Source organism: Theropithecus gelada, chromosome 11 (assembly GCF_003255815.1).
Source record: "Theropithecus gelada isolate Dixy chromosome 11, Tgel_1.0, whole genome shotgun sequence".
NCBI classification, from domain to species: domain Eukaryota; kingdom Metazoa; phylum Chordata; class Mammalia; order Primates; family Cercopithecidae; genus Theropithecus; species Theropithecus gelada.
The window spans coordinates 59781185-59798937 of record NC_037679.1 but is presented as its reverse complement, the minus strand read 5'-3'; the positions used below and the strand labels follow the sequence as shown (position 1 = coordinate 59798937).

At 39.8% G+C, this 17753-nt stretch overlaps 1 protein-coding gene across 5 annotated transcripts in view; it reads right to left on the bottom strand.

Moving 5' to 3' along the window:
• Positions 1-754: 754 nt before the first annotated feature.
• NR1H4 (nuclear receptor subfamily 1 group H member 4) overlaps positions 755-17753 on the bottom strand; it is an 85990-nt gene continuing 68991 nt past the window's right edge. For all 5 annotated transcript variants that reach the window (XM_025402137.1, XM_025402138.1, XM_025402139.1 and 2 more), the window contains 2 exons: positions 2621-2734; positions 755-1367 (listed from right to left, as the gene is read on the bottom strand). In XM_025402137.1, coding sequence (XP_025257922.1) covers positions 1129-1367; positions 2621-2734 — 353 coding nt within the window. In that variant the 3' untranslated portion in view covers positions 755-1128. The remainder of the gene's footprint in view (positions 1368-2620; positions 2735-17753) is intronic.

Genomic DNA, 17753 nt, shown 5'->3' with positions numbered 1-17753 from the left:
GGAGTTTAGCAAATGAATCTTGTACTTACTGGGAACTCAAGACATTTTCGTTGGATCAGAATCCAATTGATGCTAGCCTCAACACAGTTTTCCACTGACTGGTTATTTTTGGAATTCCAGGGTTGTCCTAGTATTTTGATACAAAAAAACTGCTTGCTAATCATGTTCCACTTTGGCTAATTTTAGGAGAAAGGGAGATATAAACCCATTACTTACAGAAGGTGTTTTATTGTATTCACCAAAGGATAATGGGGAGAAGAATGCAACAGTGTAACAATGAAGGAAGGAAATGAAGTAATTCCTGCTTTGGGGGAAGTATACAGCAGCTGTGCACCCAGCTGTAGGAATGTTTTCAAAAGCAAAACAAAACAGAAAGATGATTGGATACAATGAAGCCAATGGAGCACTTTCAAGAGAGGAAAGGGAAGGTCCCATCACTGCAGTTAGCTGCATACTCTGAATTTGTGAATCCTGCCTCAAGACTAACTATGGGAGAAAGGATTGCTTGAGGGAATATTTTATGTGAAAATTGTTAACTTTTCTGTTTGCTATTCTCTTTGAACTTCAAAGAAAAGGAAATGATCAGAGGGCTATTACAAATTCACCAGGACTTTTTCAGGGATGACAAAAGTTCCATTGACGTAATGAAAGACAGTATCTTTCTGTAAATTATCCCCTCAGATTCAATAGGATGTCTTTCAACATTTAAAGAAACGAGTTTGTATATTTATCAAACTTTGTTCCCAAAGAAAAGCCTGTTGCCATTATGTTTGCTTTATTGCCAAAATTGAATACAACTCTTTAATAAAATATAAGCAATATGGTAAGATGAAGAGCAAAATTAGATTTTCCCTAGTTCAACAGATAGAATTGAAGTAACCATCAATTTGATTGGGCAAACAGGGCTTGCCGATTAGAATGCAGGATTCCCTGGAGCCTTTTAAAATACAATGTAGAGAAGGTCTTTCTATCTAGCCCAATATTTACAGTTGTGGAAGTTATACATGTAATTACAACATAAATATCAAGATTTCTTGAGTGAAACTGGGTACAAGTGAAATAAAGTTATACTTCAGATTAATATCATAAGAGAGAAAAAGGAGCTAGACCCCGGCCCTGTGATCCCCATCACTGCACGTCCCAGATTTCACAGAGAAGAGGGGTAAACTTGTGATCGTTTACTCTCCATGACATCAGCATCTCAGCATGGTGGTGATTGAATGTCCGTAATTCAGTCAGGCGACCCAGGAGACAGGCAAAGTGTTGAGGGTTTTCAGGTTGGTGAATCTTACACAACTTTTGTAGCACATCAAGAAGTGGCTCCTGAAGCTTCTCTACTGCCTCTCTGTCCTTTATGTATTGTCTATCTGTTTTGAAGTTTAAAATAAAATGACAAAATTAAAAAGTGGAAAAGCATTAATTCAGCATAATTATAGCAACGTTAACTATTTCGAAGTGTAAGTTAAATGTTGTACACAAAATGTAAAAATTAAGTGTTCAACCTGATGAATTTTTATGCACACACACACATAATTATAATGAGATCAAGATACAACACACGTAATGCTTCCCAGAAGCCTCCCTAATTCCCCTTCCAATCAAAACCCCTAAAGATAACCTGTAGGGTGGACATCAGCATCCTTTCTGTTGAGTATATTCTCAGAAGTGAAATGACTGGGTCATAGGACATATCCATGCACAACTTTAGTAGGTTCTGCTGAATAGCTTTTCAGTCACAAGTCATAATTTTTATGGTAAAGCAAAATAACAACTAGCTTCTGCCTCAATATAGTGTATAAAAATGGTCTAAGGCTAGCGTTGTTTTTATGCTTTACAAATCATGAACATGGCATCATTTGACTCCCAAATTATTAAAGTAACCCAAAAATATAGAAAAAAAAATATGGAAAGAGGTATTCATTTCAACAACAAAAAAACTGTTGAAAAAAATATTTTCAACAACAAAAAAACTGGAAATATCCTGAATATACAAACATGTTGTAAAGATTAAGTAAATGATTGTATATGCATACAATGGAATACGTAGCACATATTACAACTTTACCAATGTAAATTTTTAATGACTTGGGAAATGACTTTTGAAGAAATATAAACTCAGAAAAAAGTTCCCTATTATGTTAAAAAGTATGTAATTTCATTTAGATCCCTGCTCCAATGCCACCCACTTAGAAAAGCCTCCCGTGACCACGAATTAAAACACCATTTTTGTGCCACTCTCTTTATATTCTCATTACATTTTTTGTAGCATTTACCACCTTCTGAAAAAATATTATTGTTTCTTCATTTATTATCTTTCTCATCCTACCAGAATGCAAGTTGCATGGGAGCTGTGTCTTACTGCATCCCCAGGGTTTAGCACCATGGTTAGTACACAGTAGGTGTTCAATATACATTTATTAAATGAATAAGTGTGATTTTTTAAAAAAGACTGAGAAGAAGTGTACTGAAAGGTTAATAATGGTTCTATTTGGATGGTAGAATTATAGGCCACTTTACTTTTTCTTTATATTTCTGTGTCTTCCAGATTTTTTTCAATAAATGTTATTACTAGTATACTGAAAAAAATGGCATAAAAATTAAAATGTAACATTGAAATTACCTGGAGAGAGGATAACAATTGCTGTAAGCAGAGCATACTCCTCTTGAGTCATTTTCAGTTCCCCAATACTTTTATAAAAACTAAACATAGGTGTTATATATTCATCAGAGATACCTATGGGGGAAAGTTGCAGTCATAATAAAATTTTTGAGTGATGAAACAGTGTAAAACTAGAAACACATTATCCATATAAACACATGCTAATTTTGCAACTATATGCACACATTCAAATAATGACTGTATATTTATTATTTTTGTTATATGTCCAAAGGAAGGACATTGCAAAGACAATCAGTTGACAAAATTCTCAAAACATAGCCAAAGCAATGAGTGTATGTCTAATTTTGGCAGTGTCTTTGTTGCAGTCACTACTGAATAATCAATGATAATGCTGCTGAATTGCCAAAAGAATTTCAAAAACGTCTCCATTTTCCAGGTGGGATTTAGTGAATCTTTTGAATATGACTATCGATAATTAAGGCAGAGATCACATCTTAAACAACTAACAAAAAATGGTAGTTCTTCAGTCCATAAGTATAGACAGCTTCATTTCCAAATGGGCCAGTGCTCTTATCAAAGGGTTCTGATCTCTTCCGGAAGCACCAAGCCATTACCTACCAAGCATCAGTACTTGGCTGTTCTCTTCAAACCCAGGATGTCCAAAATCAAAGGCACCATGTACTACAGAACTAAGCTCCCCCATGTTTCTCCAAATCCACTTCTTTCCTGGTGTTCCCATTCTTGGTGAGTGGTATCCACACCACCCAACTCCCCAGGTCTGACAACTGAGATTCAGGGACCCAGGCCTGTGACTTCTCCTGCTCACTCTCACCTGATGCTCCCTCTCCTCTTTATCGCACCTGGCATTTACTTAATTTAAGCTTCCAACTCTCTTCATCTGGATTACCGCAGTTGCTCCTCACTGGTCTTTCTGTCTTTAGTTTGATTCCCTTTGATCCATCCTCTATCCAGGTACTGGAATGACCTTTCTAAAAATCAAATCACACACTTTCTCCCTACTTCTTACAAAAACCATCTAAACCTCCCCATGGCTTTAGGCATATAGTTTTAATTTTCTTCCTTTTAACGTAGGAGCCTCTAGGACCTGTACCCTGCCTATCTCACTATTCACAATAAGAAGATTAATAGTAGGAGTAGTCATTATGTATTGTGCAGTATTTTAAGCATTTAATATACCATAATTCATTTAATAGTTGTAAACCCTATGAGGTAGATACAGAGAGGTTATATAACTAGCCCAAAGACACCCGGCTGAGAGAGGTGGAACTAGGATTCAAACCAAAGCTGGCAGGCTCCAAAGTCCTGACAGTGGCAAGGCTAAGCTGCACTCCATCACACTGCATTTCCTCTAGCCACCCTTGGCCACTTGTAGTTCCCTAAACAATTCACATTGCCCAGTTTTTGTACATGTTGTGCTCTCTACTTGAAATATCCCTTTTCTCTTTCATCTAGCTCACTCCTCTTTGTCATTTAAGACTTCTAACCAGGTGCAGTGGCTTACACCTATAATCCCAACACTTAGGGAGGCCAAGGCTGGAAGATTGCTTGAGCTCAGGAGTTTGATACTTGCCTGGGCAACATGGTAAAACCCCGTCTCTACAAAAACTACAAAAGTTAGCTGGGTGCAGTGGCACATGCCAGTGGTCCCAGCTACTCAGGAGGCTGAGGTGGGAGGATCACTTGAGCCTGGAGGTTGAGGCTGCAGTAAACTGTGATTGTGCTACTGCACTCCAGTCTGTGTGACAGAGTGAGATGCTGTCTCTCTCTCTTTTTTTTTTTTTTTTTTTTTTTTTGAGACGGAGGCTCGCTCTTGTTGCCCAGACTGGAGTGCAGTGGCGTGATCTTGGCTCACTGCAACCTCCGCACCCTGGGTTCAAGTGATTCTCCTGCCTCAGTCTCCTGAGTAGCTGGGACTACAGGCGTGTGCCACCATGCCTGGCTAATTTTTTTTTTTTTTGTATTTTTGGTAGAGACAGGGTTTCACTATATTGGCCAGGCTGATCTTTAACCTCTGACGTTGTGATCCACCCGCCTCAGCATCCCAAAGTGCTGGGATTACAGGCGTGAGCCACCACACCCAGCCGAAGATGCTGTCTCAAAAAATAAAAAAGACTATTAGTGCCACTTCCTGCATTCAATAAATATTACCTTGGTGCCTGTTCTGTGCATTGCTTTATTCCACAAGAGCCATTGGATGGAGAATCATGGTGACAGAAAAACAAAACAAAACAAACAAAGAAACCTGTGATGTGACTTATGGATTAATTGAGATGAGGATGTTTCCCAGGATTGGTCCAGATGAGAATAGACTGCTCCATTTCTTCCATACCAGATCCAGAGTTAAAGAGCTTTGGCTGAGCAAATCAGAATAAACTTTGATTCCAGACGCTAAAGAGTACAATTATCATCTAATGGTATACTTACCAGAAAGCCTAAATTCTCACTTTTAGAAGAGTGTCGTAAGTGAAATAACTCAGAAGCAGAAAATCAAATACCACGTCCTCACTAAAAAAGGGGTACACATGGACATACAAATGGAAATAACAGACACTGGCAACTCCAAAAGGCAGGAGGGTGAGAGGAAGGTGAGGGTTGAAAGATTACCTATTGGGTACAATGTTCACGATTTGGATGATGGATGCATTCACCAGAAGTCCAAATCACGTCGTTACACAATATATCCATGTGAAATAGTTTGGATGCTTGTCACCTCTAAATCTCATGTTGAAATGTAATCCCCAGTGTTGGAGGTGGGGCCTGGTGGAAGGTGTTTGGATCACTGGAGCAGACCCCTCATGAATGGCTTAGTGCCCTCTCCATGGTAATGAATGAGTTCTTACTTTATTAGTTACTGTGAAATATGAATGTTTAAAAGAGCCTAGTATCTCTCTTTCTCCCTGTCTCACCATGTGACATGCCTGCTCCCCTTTCACCTTCCATCATGAGTAAAAGTTCCCTGGGGCCTACCCAGAAGCTGAGCAGATGCTAGTGTCATGCTTGCACAGCCTGCAGGACCATGAACCAAATAAGTCTCTTTCCTTTGTAAATTACCCAGTCTCAGGTATTCCTTTACAGCAATGCAAAACAGATTAACGCACCATGGAACAAACCTGCATATGCACCTCCTGAATCTAAAGTAAAATTAAAATAAATTAAAATAAAATGAATACAAAAAGGAAAAAAATTACTTCTAACATGCATGGACACAGCTCTCATTTTCTCTATCTTACAGTGATGCAAATGGTAGTAAAAGATCCCGAAGTACACTAGGATTTCTTCTTTTCAATAATTACACCCATCCTTTCCATGGATACAGTATTTCATATTTTTCAAATATGTAAACAAATTTGATTCTGTACAAGAATCCTGTGCGGGAAGTACTGATAAGCCAGTATTACTATCCCTATTTCGGACTTGAGAAAGTAAGGCTCAGAGAGGTAAGCTAAGTTTACTAGCATAATAAATGGAAAACCCAAGTCTACATTTTCTGAATCTTGATCCCGCACATATTCCCAAACTACCTTTGATGAAACACATATACATGCCATGAGACAGGTCTCTCAGGCAGCTGTAATCATGGGTAACCTACTTTAAGAAAATCTTAGCTATAAACATTCAGATGAAATAATGGGCAAATAATAAAGGAAGGTGATGAATTATTTTGTACTTTAAAAGAGAGGTGTGTTTGTTTGTTTGTTTGTTTTTGAGATGGAGTTTTGCTCTTGTTGCCCAGGCTGGAGTGCAATGGTGTGATCTCAGTTCACTGCAACCTCCACCTCCCGGGTTCAAGCGATTCTCCTGCCTCACCCTCCCAAGTAGTTGGGATTACAGGCATGCACCACCACGCCCAGCTAATTTTGTATTTTTAGTAGAGACAGGGTTTCTCCATGTTAGTCAGGCTGGTCTCAAACTCCCAACCTCATGTGATCCACCCGCATCAGCCTCTCAAAGTGCTGGGATTACAGGCATGAGCCACCGTGCCCATCCTATAAAGAGAATTACATGATTTATTTAATTTTTTGGATTTATTTAATTTTTGAGCACAATAAATGTTTAAATATTTTTTAAAAAACAGTCTTCCCAAATTAAATCCTTGCCCTTTTCCTCTCTTGTCAAAATACCACCCTCTTCTCCCCTTTGACTTTGATTCTTTAATTGACCCCAGTGGACTCTATTAACAACAATGTCTTTGTTGAGCAGTTTGGGGATTACATCATGTGGGACATTGCCCTTTATCCAGCTGTTACAGAATGAACTAAATACCCATGACCCAACTAGATACAACTTAAAGTGCAGAGGATTGGAGAATGTGAGCCTGGAGAATACCAGTCCTGGCTTCCAGCAAACCTAGTGGTTAAGAGGTCATAAGCCAGCTCTGAGTTTGAAACCAAACTCCACGACTTGGTCTTGGGACATTACTTTAACTCTTTAAGCCTTCATTTTCTCATCTGTGAAATGTTGTCACATGTAATATAATGTGTACTCCATGTAACAGTAGTGTTACATGAGATATATAGAGAGTGCTTAGCACAATGCCAGGTTCATAGTAAATCCTCAAAAAATGTCAAGTAGATAATTATAATAGTAGCTATTATTATCATTATTCAAGAGAACTGAATCAACACATTAGTCCATCTTAATCTCAGTTCATCTTAGTCTTAGATTAAACGTGTGAACTTTTGTCTTTACAAAGCCATGTTGGTTTTTAAAAACCAACAAATTCTGCAAATTACTGGGGATAAATACAAACTGGCTGATCAGTGATTTGCCTCAGTATTTTTCCAGGTATTAAAGCTACACTAAGTTCTCTATTTTCTTGGTAAGGTTGTTCTTTATAATCTTCAAAAAAATGTCAATCTTTATGCTTTCTTCAGCATTCAGAGGCTACACTCATCAGTTGTGGTTACCTAAAATAGTAATCTGTGACTATGCCATTAAATTAAATAGTACATGAAGATTTGGGGATGATATTCAAGACAGCTGAAAATATTGAAAATATTTGAATTTTTAAAAATTGCTTTGATTACCAAATTTCCTATTTCATTTGCCTTTCTAAATCCCCACACACCCTCCAGAGATGTTGCCTCCATTAGCTAGCTAATGCCTCCATTAGCTATCTAATTACAATTGATAATATGTGGGGAAAATAAGGTTAAACTTTTAAAATGATTATTTCATCTTGTGCATGTTGTAAAAGCCAAGAGTGAATATAGAGAAAATGTAGAAAAGAAATAATGGGAGAGTTAAAAAATAATTTTCCTACAGGATAGATAAATATAAATCTACTTTTGGAATTAGAGTCAACAGTCAGAGTTAACCATGCCAACATAAACAAAGGGCGTGTAAACCAGCAATTTCTAACATGAGAGATGTAACACTAACATCATCCTGAAGGGGACAGCCTTTTCCTGTTTTCCTGCTTCCTTCTTCTTCCTGGAGAATTGTTTAAAATTTGCTTCATTTTTGCTTGAAAGACCAATTAGCTGATTTTTGGTCACAAGGTGGGGCTATTTTCTAACTTAACCGTGAAAGACTTTGCCATGGAAAAGTCTGAAAATGCAAAAATAATTTCATGTTTCTGCTCCTTTTCCCTTTTTGTTAAAAGAGGTCTGTGATTAATAAATTATGTTCAATAATCAGAAATATTCTTTGAGAGAATAACCGTATGATAGAATTAACACTATACTGCTTTAGGTATTTTAAATGTTAAAAGTCTTTTATTTCCTAATTAGCTTTCTAGTCGTAATTGGGAACAAAAACTAAGCAGGGGTGTGTGTGTGTGTGTGTGTATGTGTGTTATTTACAAGTATGCGTATTACACAAGACATATATCCTGGCATCTTAAATACCTCTATATGATTTATTCTGATGATGTCCTCAAGATGGACTGAGCATCTGGTTAAAAATGATACTAATTCCTTAAAACCACGCAACTTGAAACTTTTCTAGAAATGATATCACCCCATAGCACAGAGGTCAAGGTATAAACCCCTGGCATGGCACACAAGGCTACATCTGCCTTCTGCTTTCCTTTCAAACTAATCTCCCAGCAGCCCAATAGTTTCCCTAGGAACTAATGACACAGATTCATCTAAGGCTCCTAAAGCTGACTCAGCTTGTTGCCTACACAGGCTCCCTTCCCCCTCCCTGCCCCATGGCCATACACTATGGTAGAGGCAAATCCCAGCTCCAGCCCAAGAGCCACTGTTGGTCTCATTTCCCACATCAGAGGTTGGTGTAGTTAGGGACAGCAGTGAAATTTGGGCCCATGAGACTAAAGGGGAGTCTACTAGGAAGTTCCTAAGGAAGATTTCCATACTGAGGAAGAGAGCATTTCTTTTTCATTTGACCGGTGTTGTGTCTAGACATAGTGCCTGGAACTGCTTTGGCCGTTAGATGACCAGGAGGAGAACCAGCCTGTGGGGAAGGCCAATACGCCAAGGACAGCGAAGCAGAAAGATGAGAAGGATCTGTGTTTCCAATGGTGGGTTCTGCTCCTAAATTAACCAATTCTGCTGTCACTCTTCCTCTGGGTTTCTTGTTTGAGTTAAGACATTTTCTTACTTTTTTAGGCCATGATGAGTTTGTTTTCTGTAGCTATCAGCCAAGAGCATTCTGACAGCTCCCCTAACAAGTGAGATACACTTTTTATGTCTTCATGCTTTTTCCTGAAATACAAGGCAGGATCCTTGTTAGACTAAGGCACCCCATCCATGTTTCAGGGCCAAGTTCAAATTTGGCTTCCTCTATGGAGCTTTCCCTGTCACAGAGAAGCAGAATTAGTTACTTTCTTGTCTAGCTTCAATTCTATTGCAACTTATCACAATTCGCATCTTTCCTTTTCACTGGAGTGTGAAATACTATACATATTTTATAAGAGTGGGAATCAGTTACTATATCTCCAGTGCCTGCCATGCTGCCTGACCCATAAAGGGTGCTTCATAGATGTTTTGTTTTTTTTTTTTATGACAGACTCTGGCTCTGTTACCAGGCTGGAGTGCAGTGGCACAATCATAGCCCACTGCAATTCTCCTGCGTAGCTCAAGCAATTCTCCTGCCTCAGTCTCGAGTAGCTAGGACTACAGGTGTGCACCACCACATCCAGATATTTTATTTTTTGTAGAGACAGGGACTTGCTATGTTTTCCAGTCTGGTCTTGAACTCCTGGTCTCAAGCAATCCTCCCACCTCGGCCTCCTTAAGTGTTGGAATTATGGGAGTGAGTCACTGTGACTGGCCAGATATTTCTTATTCACGTCTGCATCTCTAATAATTAGCATTCTTCTGAAGACATAATAGGAGATTAATAAATGCATGTTAAATCAGGCAGTAGTATGTTTTGGTAGTCCTTTATGATGAAGGTGACATAGTTGTGAGATATGATGGGGACAAGGGATGCCATTAAGACAATGGACATATTCTTGTGGTGCTAAGAGATTGGACTATGTCCTCTATTTCAACTGCTAAACTTTTCCCCAGGGAGTCATTTGTGCTATACTTTTGGCCCTAAGTAAAGAGCTGCCATTAAACTAGCCATTCAAAAAATAATTACTTTAAACATAAAATATTTAATTTAAAATATATTATAAATGATATACTTCCCATTAGTCCTAGTGGCTAAAAACTATTCGGCCTAATTAGGTCTCACCAGGGCTTAGGAGTTACCAGAGTTTGGACTGTCAAGTTCCAGATTCAACTCAACAAAATTCACCAATATTTATATTCCTGCTATGTGTCAGGCACCATATTAGTGCTGGGAATCTGGGAATATGAAGTCCTCAGGCAGTTAACAGGTTAATGGAAGAAGTAGATACAGTCAGCTCTTTGTGGGTTCTGTATCCATGGATTCAACCAACCACAGATCAAAAATATTTGGGAAAAGTATTGCAACTGTAATGAACATGTACAGACTTTTTTTCTTGTCATTATTCCCTAAACAATACAGTGAAACAGTTATTTACATACCGTTTACATTGTTTTTGGTATTATAAGTAATCTGGAGGTGATTTAGAGTTTACAACAGGATGTACATAGGTTATACACAAAGGCTGTACCATTTTATATCAGGGACTTGAGCAGCCATTAACTGGTATCCAAGGGAGATCTTGGAATCAGTCCTCCATGGATATCAAGGGGCCGCTTGACATAAATAGATACATAATATCTAAAACTGAACAAGTACAAAAAGCTTGGGAAATACAACTGAGGAACAATGGATTCTGCCCAGGGGCAATGGAAATATCCTCACTTGTATTTCTTTAATGTTTCCTCTTAATCCAAGGAAGGTTTCTTCCTATAATTTGAGTCCTAAATTTGCCCATGCAAAAGTTATCATGTGACCACTTTCAAAAGCAAAAGTAGAGGTGTTAAGATTTCTAAATTTTAACTTAAGCATTTATCCTTCTTATAAATATTCTATCATTTGTTTCTTTACATTTCCAACCCCTCTCAAAGACAGTATCTGAACTGATAATCAGCTTAGATTTGCATCTTTGGAAAATGCAGTTCTGGTAACTGTTTTCATTTTGTGTAAGCCGAAAAGGCTAAAGCAGTGAAATCATATCACAAAAATAAGCACAGTATACTTTAGTATGGTACTACTAAGGGCTACAACTTCATCACTCTAACAAGATTATCTCCTTTCTCTGACTTCATTGTCTATTCATTTGATCACTGACTTAAAGCAATTTGAAATTGCTAACTGCTACTTATACTTTATCCCTCAACTGAAGGGCAGAAGCCATGTTTTACTTTATGTTCCCTGCTAGCAGAAAACTGGGCAAATATTAGGCCTTGGTGAGTGACAGATGCCACATATAGAAAGAGAGCTGGGCTGTGAGTTAGAACACCCGCCTTCATTTCCTCACATGCTTTTGATTAGTTGTATGACCTTGGGCAGGTCATCTTGCCTCTCTAAGCCCATTTCTGCATCTATAAAATAGGAGTGTAACACTCACCTAGTGAGGGTCATTGAGAGCAGCACTAACAGGATGATGCATGTGAAAACAAAACATTGCAAAACATGAGATATATTGTCACACTGGTAAATTCTTACTGAATTGAATATTTTATTTATGTCTCTTGTGGGGATGGAAAAAGGCCCCAAACTACTATAAATGTCAGGGGTTATTTATATTTGAAGTGAAAAGAACAAATTGCTTTGATTTCTGAGAGGTTATTGCTAATTTCCTTAATGTTAAAAATGTAAACTTGCTCCAGGTGCGGTGGCTCACACCTGTAATCCCAGCACTTTGGTAGGCCGAGGCGGAAAGATCACCTGAGCTTAGGAGTTTAAGACCAGCCTGGCCAACATGGTGAAACCCCATCTGTACTAAAAATACAAAAAATTAATCGGACATATTGGCCGTCGCCTGTAATCCCAGCTTCTCAGGAGGCTGAGGCTGGAGAATTGCCTGAACCCAGGAGGCAGAGGTTGCAGTGAGCCCAGATCATGCCATTGCACTCCAGCCTGGGCGATAAGAACAAAACTTTGTTTCAAAAAAACAAAACAAAACAAAATATAAACTCATTCAGTGTTAGAAAACCTATTTCAGTCCTATAATATTTTATATACTATGATTATTCCTATTTTTATTAACAATTCCAACTTAAACCCCTAGTTTGTAAGTAATGGTACATTAGGAATAAAATCAATGATGCACTAGAATTGTATAGAAACGACTCAAGCACAAATTATATCAGATATGTTCTAAAGCCTCAATTAACATAAATAAACACTCTAACTCTCATTAAAAAGCATCTCAGAGACACTTATCTTTGTGTACGTGATTGGAATTTAATAATAGCAAACAAAAGAGTATGAATTTGAAGAACAAGAAAAGAAATTTCACATCATATTCTTTAAAGAGTTCCGTAGGCATAAACAGAGTAACTTTGAGACGTTATGTTACTCTGGAATTAAATGTACAATAGAAATAAGAATGAATTGTATTAGCATAAGAATAAAAAGTTAGTCTGAAAGGTCATCTTGCAAGATCAGGTTTTTATGTGTCGTGGGGAAGAGGCAATGTTCTGAAAATCCACTGGGAGAAGGAAATTCATAAATATTAATAAATTAAAACATTATACATAATAAAATATTCAGCAGCATGTGAGTTTGGATGCTTTTTATTGTCACAATATATGGTTGATATTTGGAGAAAGTATCTTATTATAAACTAGAAACATGCATATTTATTTACACAGATCATATTCTGGAAAACTTCATTCTTGAGCTTTTCTGAAACTTGAGGTATCACAAGTTCTGAAACTTATGAAATTACAAGCAAGGTTTTTTTCTTTTTGATTATATGTATTCTAACCAGCAAGACCCTCATCATGTCTTACCTAGTTATTGCATTAGCAGTTCTCTTTACAGGTCTCTTGTCTCAAGGTGTGATGAAGAAGTTGAGTTCTTGCCAATGGAATGCCAGTAGAAGTTACGTGTAACACTTCAGGATTATTCACTCACAGGGAGGGTGTGCCATTCTTTTTCCCCTTTGCCCTCCCTACTTGCTGGAATGTGTTTTTGTTTGTTTATTTCTTTGCTTGTTTTTAAGACGTAGTCTCACTCTGTTGCCCAGGCTGGAGTGCAGTGGCGCTATCTTTGCTCATTACAACCTCTGCCTCCCAGGTTCAACTGATTCTCCTGCCTCAGCCTTCGGAGTAGCTGGGCCTACAGGCACATGCCACCACACCCGGCTAATTTTTTGTATTTTTAGTAGGGATGAGGTTTCGCTGTGTTAGCCAGGCTGGTCTCAATTTTGTGACCTCATGATCCACCCACCTTGGCCTCCCAAAGTGCTGGGATTACAGGTGTGAGCCACCGTGCCTGGCTTGGAATGTGTTTTTACCAAAATGGTGGGGAGCCATACTGGACCATGCAGATGAAGTCAGCTCTCTGTGGATGGATGAGCATGACATCCATCTGTATGGATAGAACTATGACAGAGGGACACTATGAAGATTCCCTATCAGTCCCATTCTCCTCAAGCCCAGACTATTATAAGATAAAAATACATTTCCATGTTGTTTAAGCCCTCTTTATTTTTTGTCTCTGTTACAGCAGCCAAACCTCTAACTTAAATTATGCATGAAATCTATTGTGATTAATTCTTTTCATATATATATTTCCCCTAGAAGATGAAGTCCTTGAGGATTATGACTTCATCTTATTCATCTTTGTACCACCAGTGTACTTATCCAATAGAAGTACTCAGTAAATGCTTGTTAAAAAAAAATAAGTAAACAGATACAGGTCCTAGTAGAAATGATCTTCCGTTGCTACTGGACAGTTGCCCTAGTGGTAGAGTCAAATGAAAATGATAAGATTCAAAGCTGACTAAGGATCTCATCAAGTGAGAGGGGGTGGCTAATGAGCCACCACACTGAGAAATATGAGAAGATATTCTGATGAGAGATGACATGAGTCAGAAAGGCTTGCCTGTTCTGAAGGTTTAGGATGTAAATCATCTTTACTCTACAACTGATCATCAGAGGGTCTTTTGTTCTTTTTCTTTTCCTTTCTTTTCTTTTCTTTTCTTTTTTTTTTTTTCAGATGGAGTCTCTCCAGGCTGGAGTGCAGTGGCACGATCTCGGCTCACTGCAAGCTCCGCCTCCCGGGTTCACGCCATTCTCCTGCCTCAGCCTCCCGAGTAGCTGGGACTACAGGCGCCCGCCGCCACGTCCGGCTAAATTTTTTTTTTTTTTTTTTTTTTTGTATTTTTAGTAGAGACGGGGTTTCACCATGTTAGCCAGGATGGTCTCGATCTTCTGACCTCGTGATTCGCCCGCCTCAGCCTCCCAAAGTGCTGGGATTACAGGTGTGAGCCACCGCGCCTGGCCCATCAGAAATATTCTTCAGGCAAAACACCAGTGTTTATAAAGTGCTTAATTTAATAAAAAGGAATAGGGCTGGGCGCGTTGGCTCCCACCTGTAATCCCAGAACTTTGGGAGGCCGAGGCGGGCGGATCACCATGCCAGGAGATCGAGAACATCCTGGCTAACACGGTGAAACCCCATCTCTACTAAAAATACAAAAAATTAGCCACGCATGGGTGGGGGCGGGGGGCGCCTGTAGTCCCAGCTACTCGGGAGGCTGAGGCAGGAGAATCACTTGAAACTGGGAGGTGGAGTTTGCAGTGAGTGGACATCACAGTCACTGCACTCCAGCCTGGGCGACAGAGTGAGACTCTGTCTCAAAATAAATAAAGAAATAAAATAAAATAAAAAGAGGAATAAGACAATTGTTTCTGCCAGAGGTAGCTGATTTGTGGCAGAGAGGCTCCAGCAATATGTGGTAGCCAGAAATCATGGGAGCCCCAAGGTGTAACCTGCCTGACTTTGGTTTTTGAAGCTTTTGTGTCTTCATGGCTAGAACCACACCACTTGCCTCAACAGGTTCAATTCTGGCCCAGACTCAGAAAACTCTGAGGAACTCTGTGAAGTTGTGCATACCACTTCAGGATTATTCCTTTAAAGGGAGGGTGTACCACTCTTTTTCCCCTTTGCCCTCCCCACTTGCTGGAATGTTACCAAAATGGTACGGAGTCACATTGGATCATGTGGATGAAGTCAACTCTCAGAAAACCCTGGGGAGCTCTGTGTGCACCTAATTCTAGGAACTTGGCTCTGGCTTTGTTTCTTGTGACAACCCCTGTCTTGACATATTGACTAAGCTTGGGGAGTTCATCTTTCTCTAAGCTTAATCACATTTCCTTGAAGCTGGGGTTTGACCACATATCCTTGAGCCCCAACTCCTATGGCATGTTCTTGAAAGATACCTTTTCTCAACAAAGTTATCGTCGAGAATGAGTGGGAAGAAATGTTGGAAATTTGAAGAGAGAGAAGGTACAAGACAATTTTCCATAAGAACAAGAGTGAATTGACTAGGGAAAAGGGATACATGGAAAGTACTGAAGTCCACTTGAAGTGTTTGATCACTAACTTTGGGTAAGCCAGTCATACTGTTTCAGTTCTCAGGCTCAAACACAGAGTAGGTAAAGAGTTGTACTCATCAGCCAGAGGGTTTTCTTAGGTGAAAGAAAGACAAAGAGTTGAGGATATCTGGTGAATGATCCAAGGAAATGATCATATTGATGAACCACGAACCCTAAGACAAGTACTGAGGAAAGTGTGGTTAGGCAAAAGGGAGTAGAGTCAATGGCTGGAGAGTTAGTGGATGGAAGGTCAACAAATGGATTTTTGTTTTTTGTTTGTTTGTTTGTTTTTTGAGACAGAGTCTCACTCTGTCACCCAGGCTAGAGTGCAGTGGCACGATCTTGGCTCACTGCTGCTTCCACCTCCTGGGTTCAAGCAATTCTCCTGCCTCAGCCTCCCAAGTAGCTAGGATTACAGGCGCCTGCCACCACGCTGGGCTAATATTTTGTATTTTTAATAGAGACAGGGTTTCACTATGTTGGCCAAGCTGGTCTTGAACTCCTGACCTCGTGATCCACCCACCTCAGCCTCCCAAAGTGCTGGGATCACAAGTGTGAGCCACCGCACCCGGCAATGGACATTGTTTTGGAACAAAGAATCCCTAGAGTCAGGGTACCGGAAGGTGGCAAGCTGGAAAGTTAGAGGGTAATATCAGAGCGAACGGATACTTGGGACTGATATTTTGTTACTGGGATTAACAGGGTCTAGGTCTGGCATAGAATTGGTAATATCTACCTCAAAGTGCTACAACGAGCAAACAATATTTTTCGTGTAGCAGAATGTCAGCCATGGAGATGGCCCACTCAGATCACCCTTAAAGATAGCCCACAGTAGGCAGTATGGCTGGCTGATAGCTTCCAGATGCCACCCTGTGAGTGCTGAGGACACACTTTGACCAGTCTTGTCTCAACTGGTGACTGAGCATAGTGGGTGTGTTAGTGCTGGCCCATTCAGTGGGCAGCTCAGACTAGGTCCCTCTTCAATGGCCTAGCTGAGACTTTCTCAGGACTGTGCTGTGATCTGATCTGATGCTCTTCATGCCCAATCATGCCTTCCTGCTCCCCCTTCACAGGTGTCAGATCAGCATGGTGGTGTAGAGTCTCCTGGACTCCACCTGCTTCCTCCCCCTTTATTCTTCAGAGGCATTTCCCCCAATTAACTTCTGACACATTTAGTCCCATGTTGATATCTGCTTCCTGTAGGACCCAAAGCTCACACAAACACTGAGAATACAGCCAGACACACAGTAGGTGCTGAATAATTGTTACCTTTCTGGTGCTATAATTAATAGATCCAAACATTATGCATATATGACCTTCACCTTTTTTTTTTTTGGACAAGGTCTTACTCTGTCACCCAGGCCGGAGTACAGTGGCACAATCTCAGCTCACTGCAACCTCCACCTCCTGGGCTCCAGCGACCCTCCCACCTCAGCCTCTCAACTCGCTGGGATTACAGACCCGTGCCACCATGCCCAGCTAATTTTTTAAATTTTTTGTAAAGATGGGGTGTCGCTCTGTGGCCCAGGCTAGTCTCAAATTCCTGAGCTCAAGCAATCTTCCTGCCTTGGCCTCCTGAAGTGCTGGGATTATAGGTGTGAGCCAGCATGCTCAGCCTTATACATGCCTTTCTATAAGCATAATTTTCCTCTTAGTAGTCTTGTAAACTTTTTGGAAAACTATTTTTCCCCTTTTAGCTGACCCACAGTGGAAGGGATTTTCCCTACCTCAGGCTGGGGAAGGAATCTGGTACTAACCCAGTGGCCATCATGGAAATGGCAGCATCTGACTTGGCTCAGGACCCAGGAGATCTGATGGAGCCAGACGAAGATTTTTTTTTTTTTTTAAAGGAAGCTGAGCATCCAGGAGAGAAAAAGAGACAGGGAAAGAAAGATAGTAACAACCACTGGATAATTCTCCTGCAGATGCCCTCTCATTAAAACATTTCCATTCATATGGCAGACATTGCACCCCTCTTTTTCATTGTCTGGCAACTGAATCAACTTTAAATGACTCATCTTTGAGGAGGAGGAGGAGAGAGAACACAACAGAATTTCCATATCCAAACTGTCTTTTTCCTTTTCTTACACTCAAATGCAAAAGAGATATCTGTTCCCCAAATTAACTACAATAGGCAAGGTTTAGAAGAATGTTTAACCAACTTTTTGTTCGTT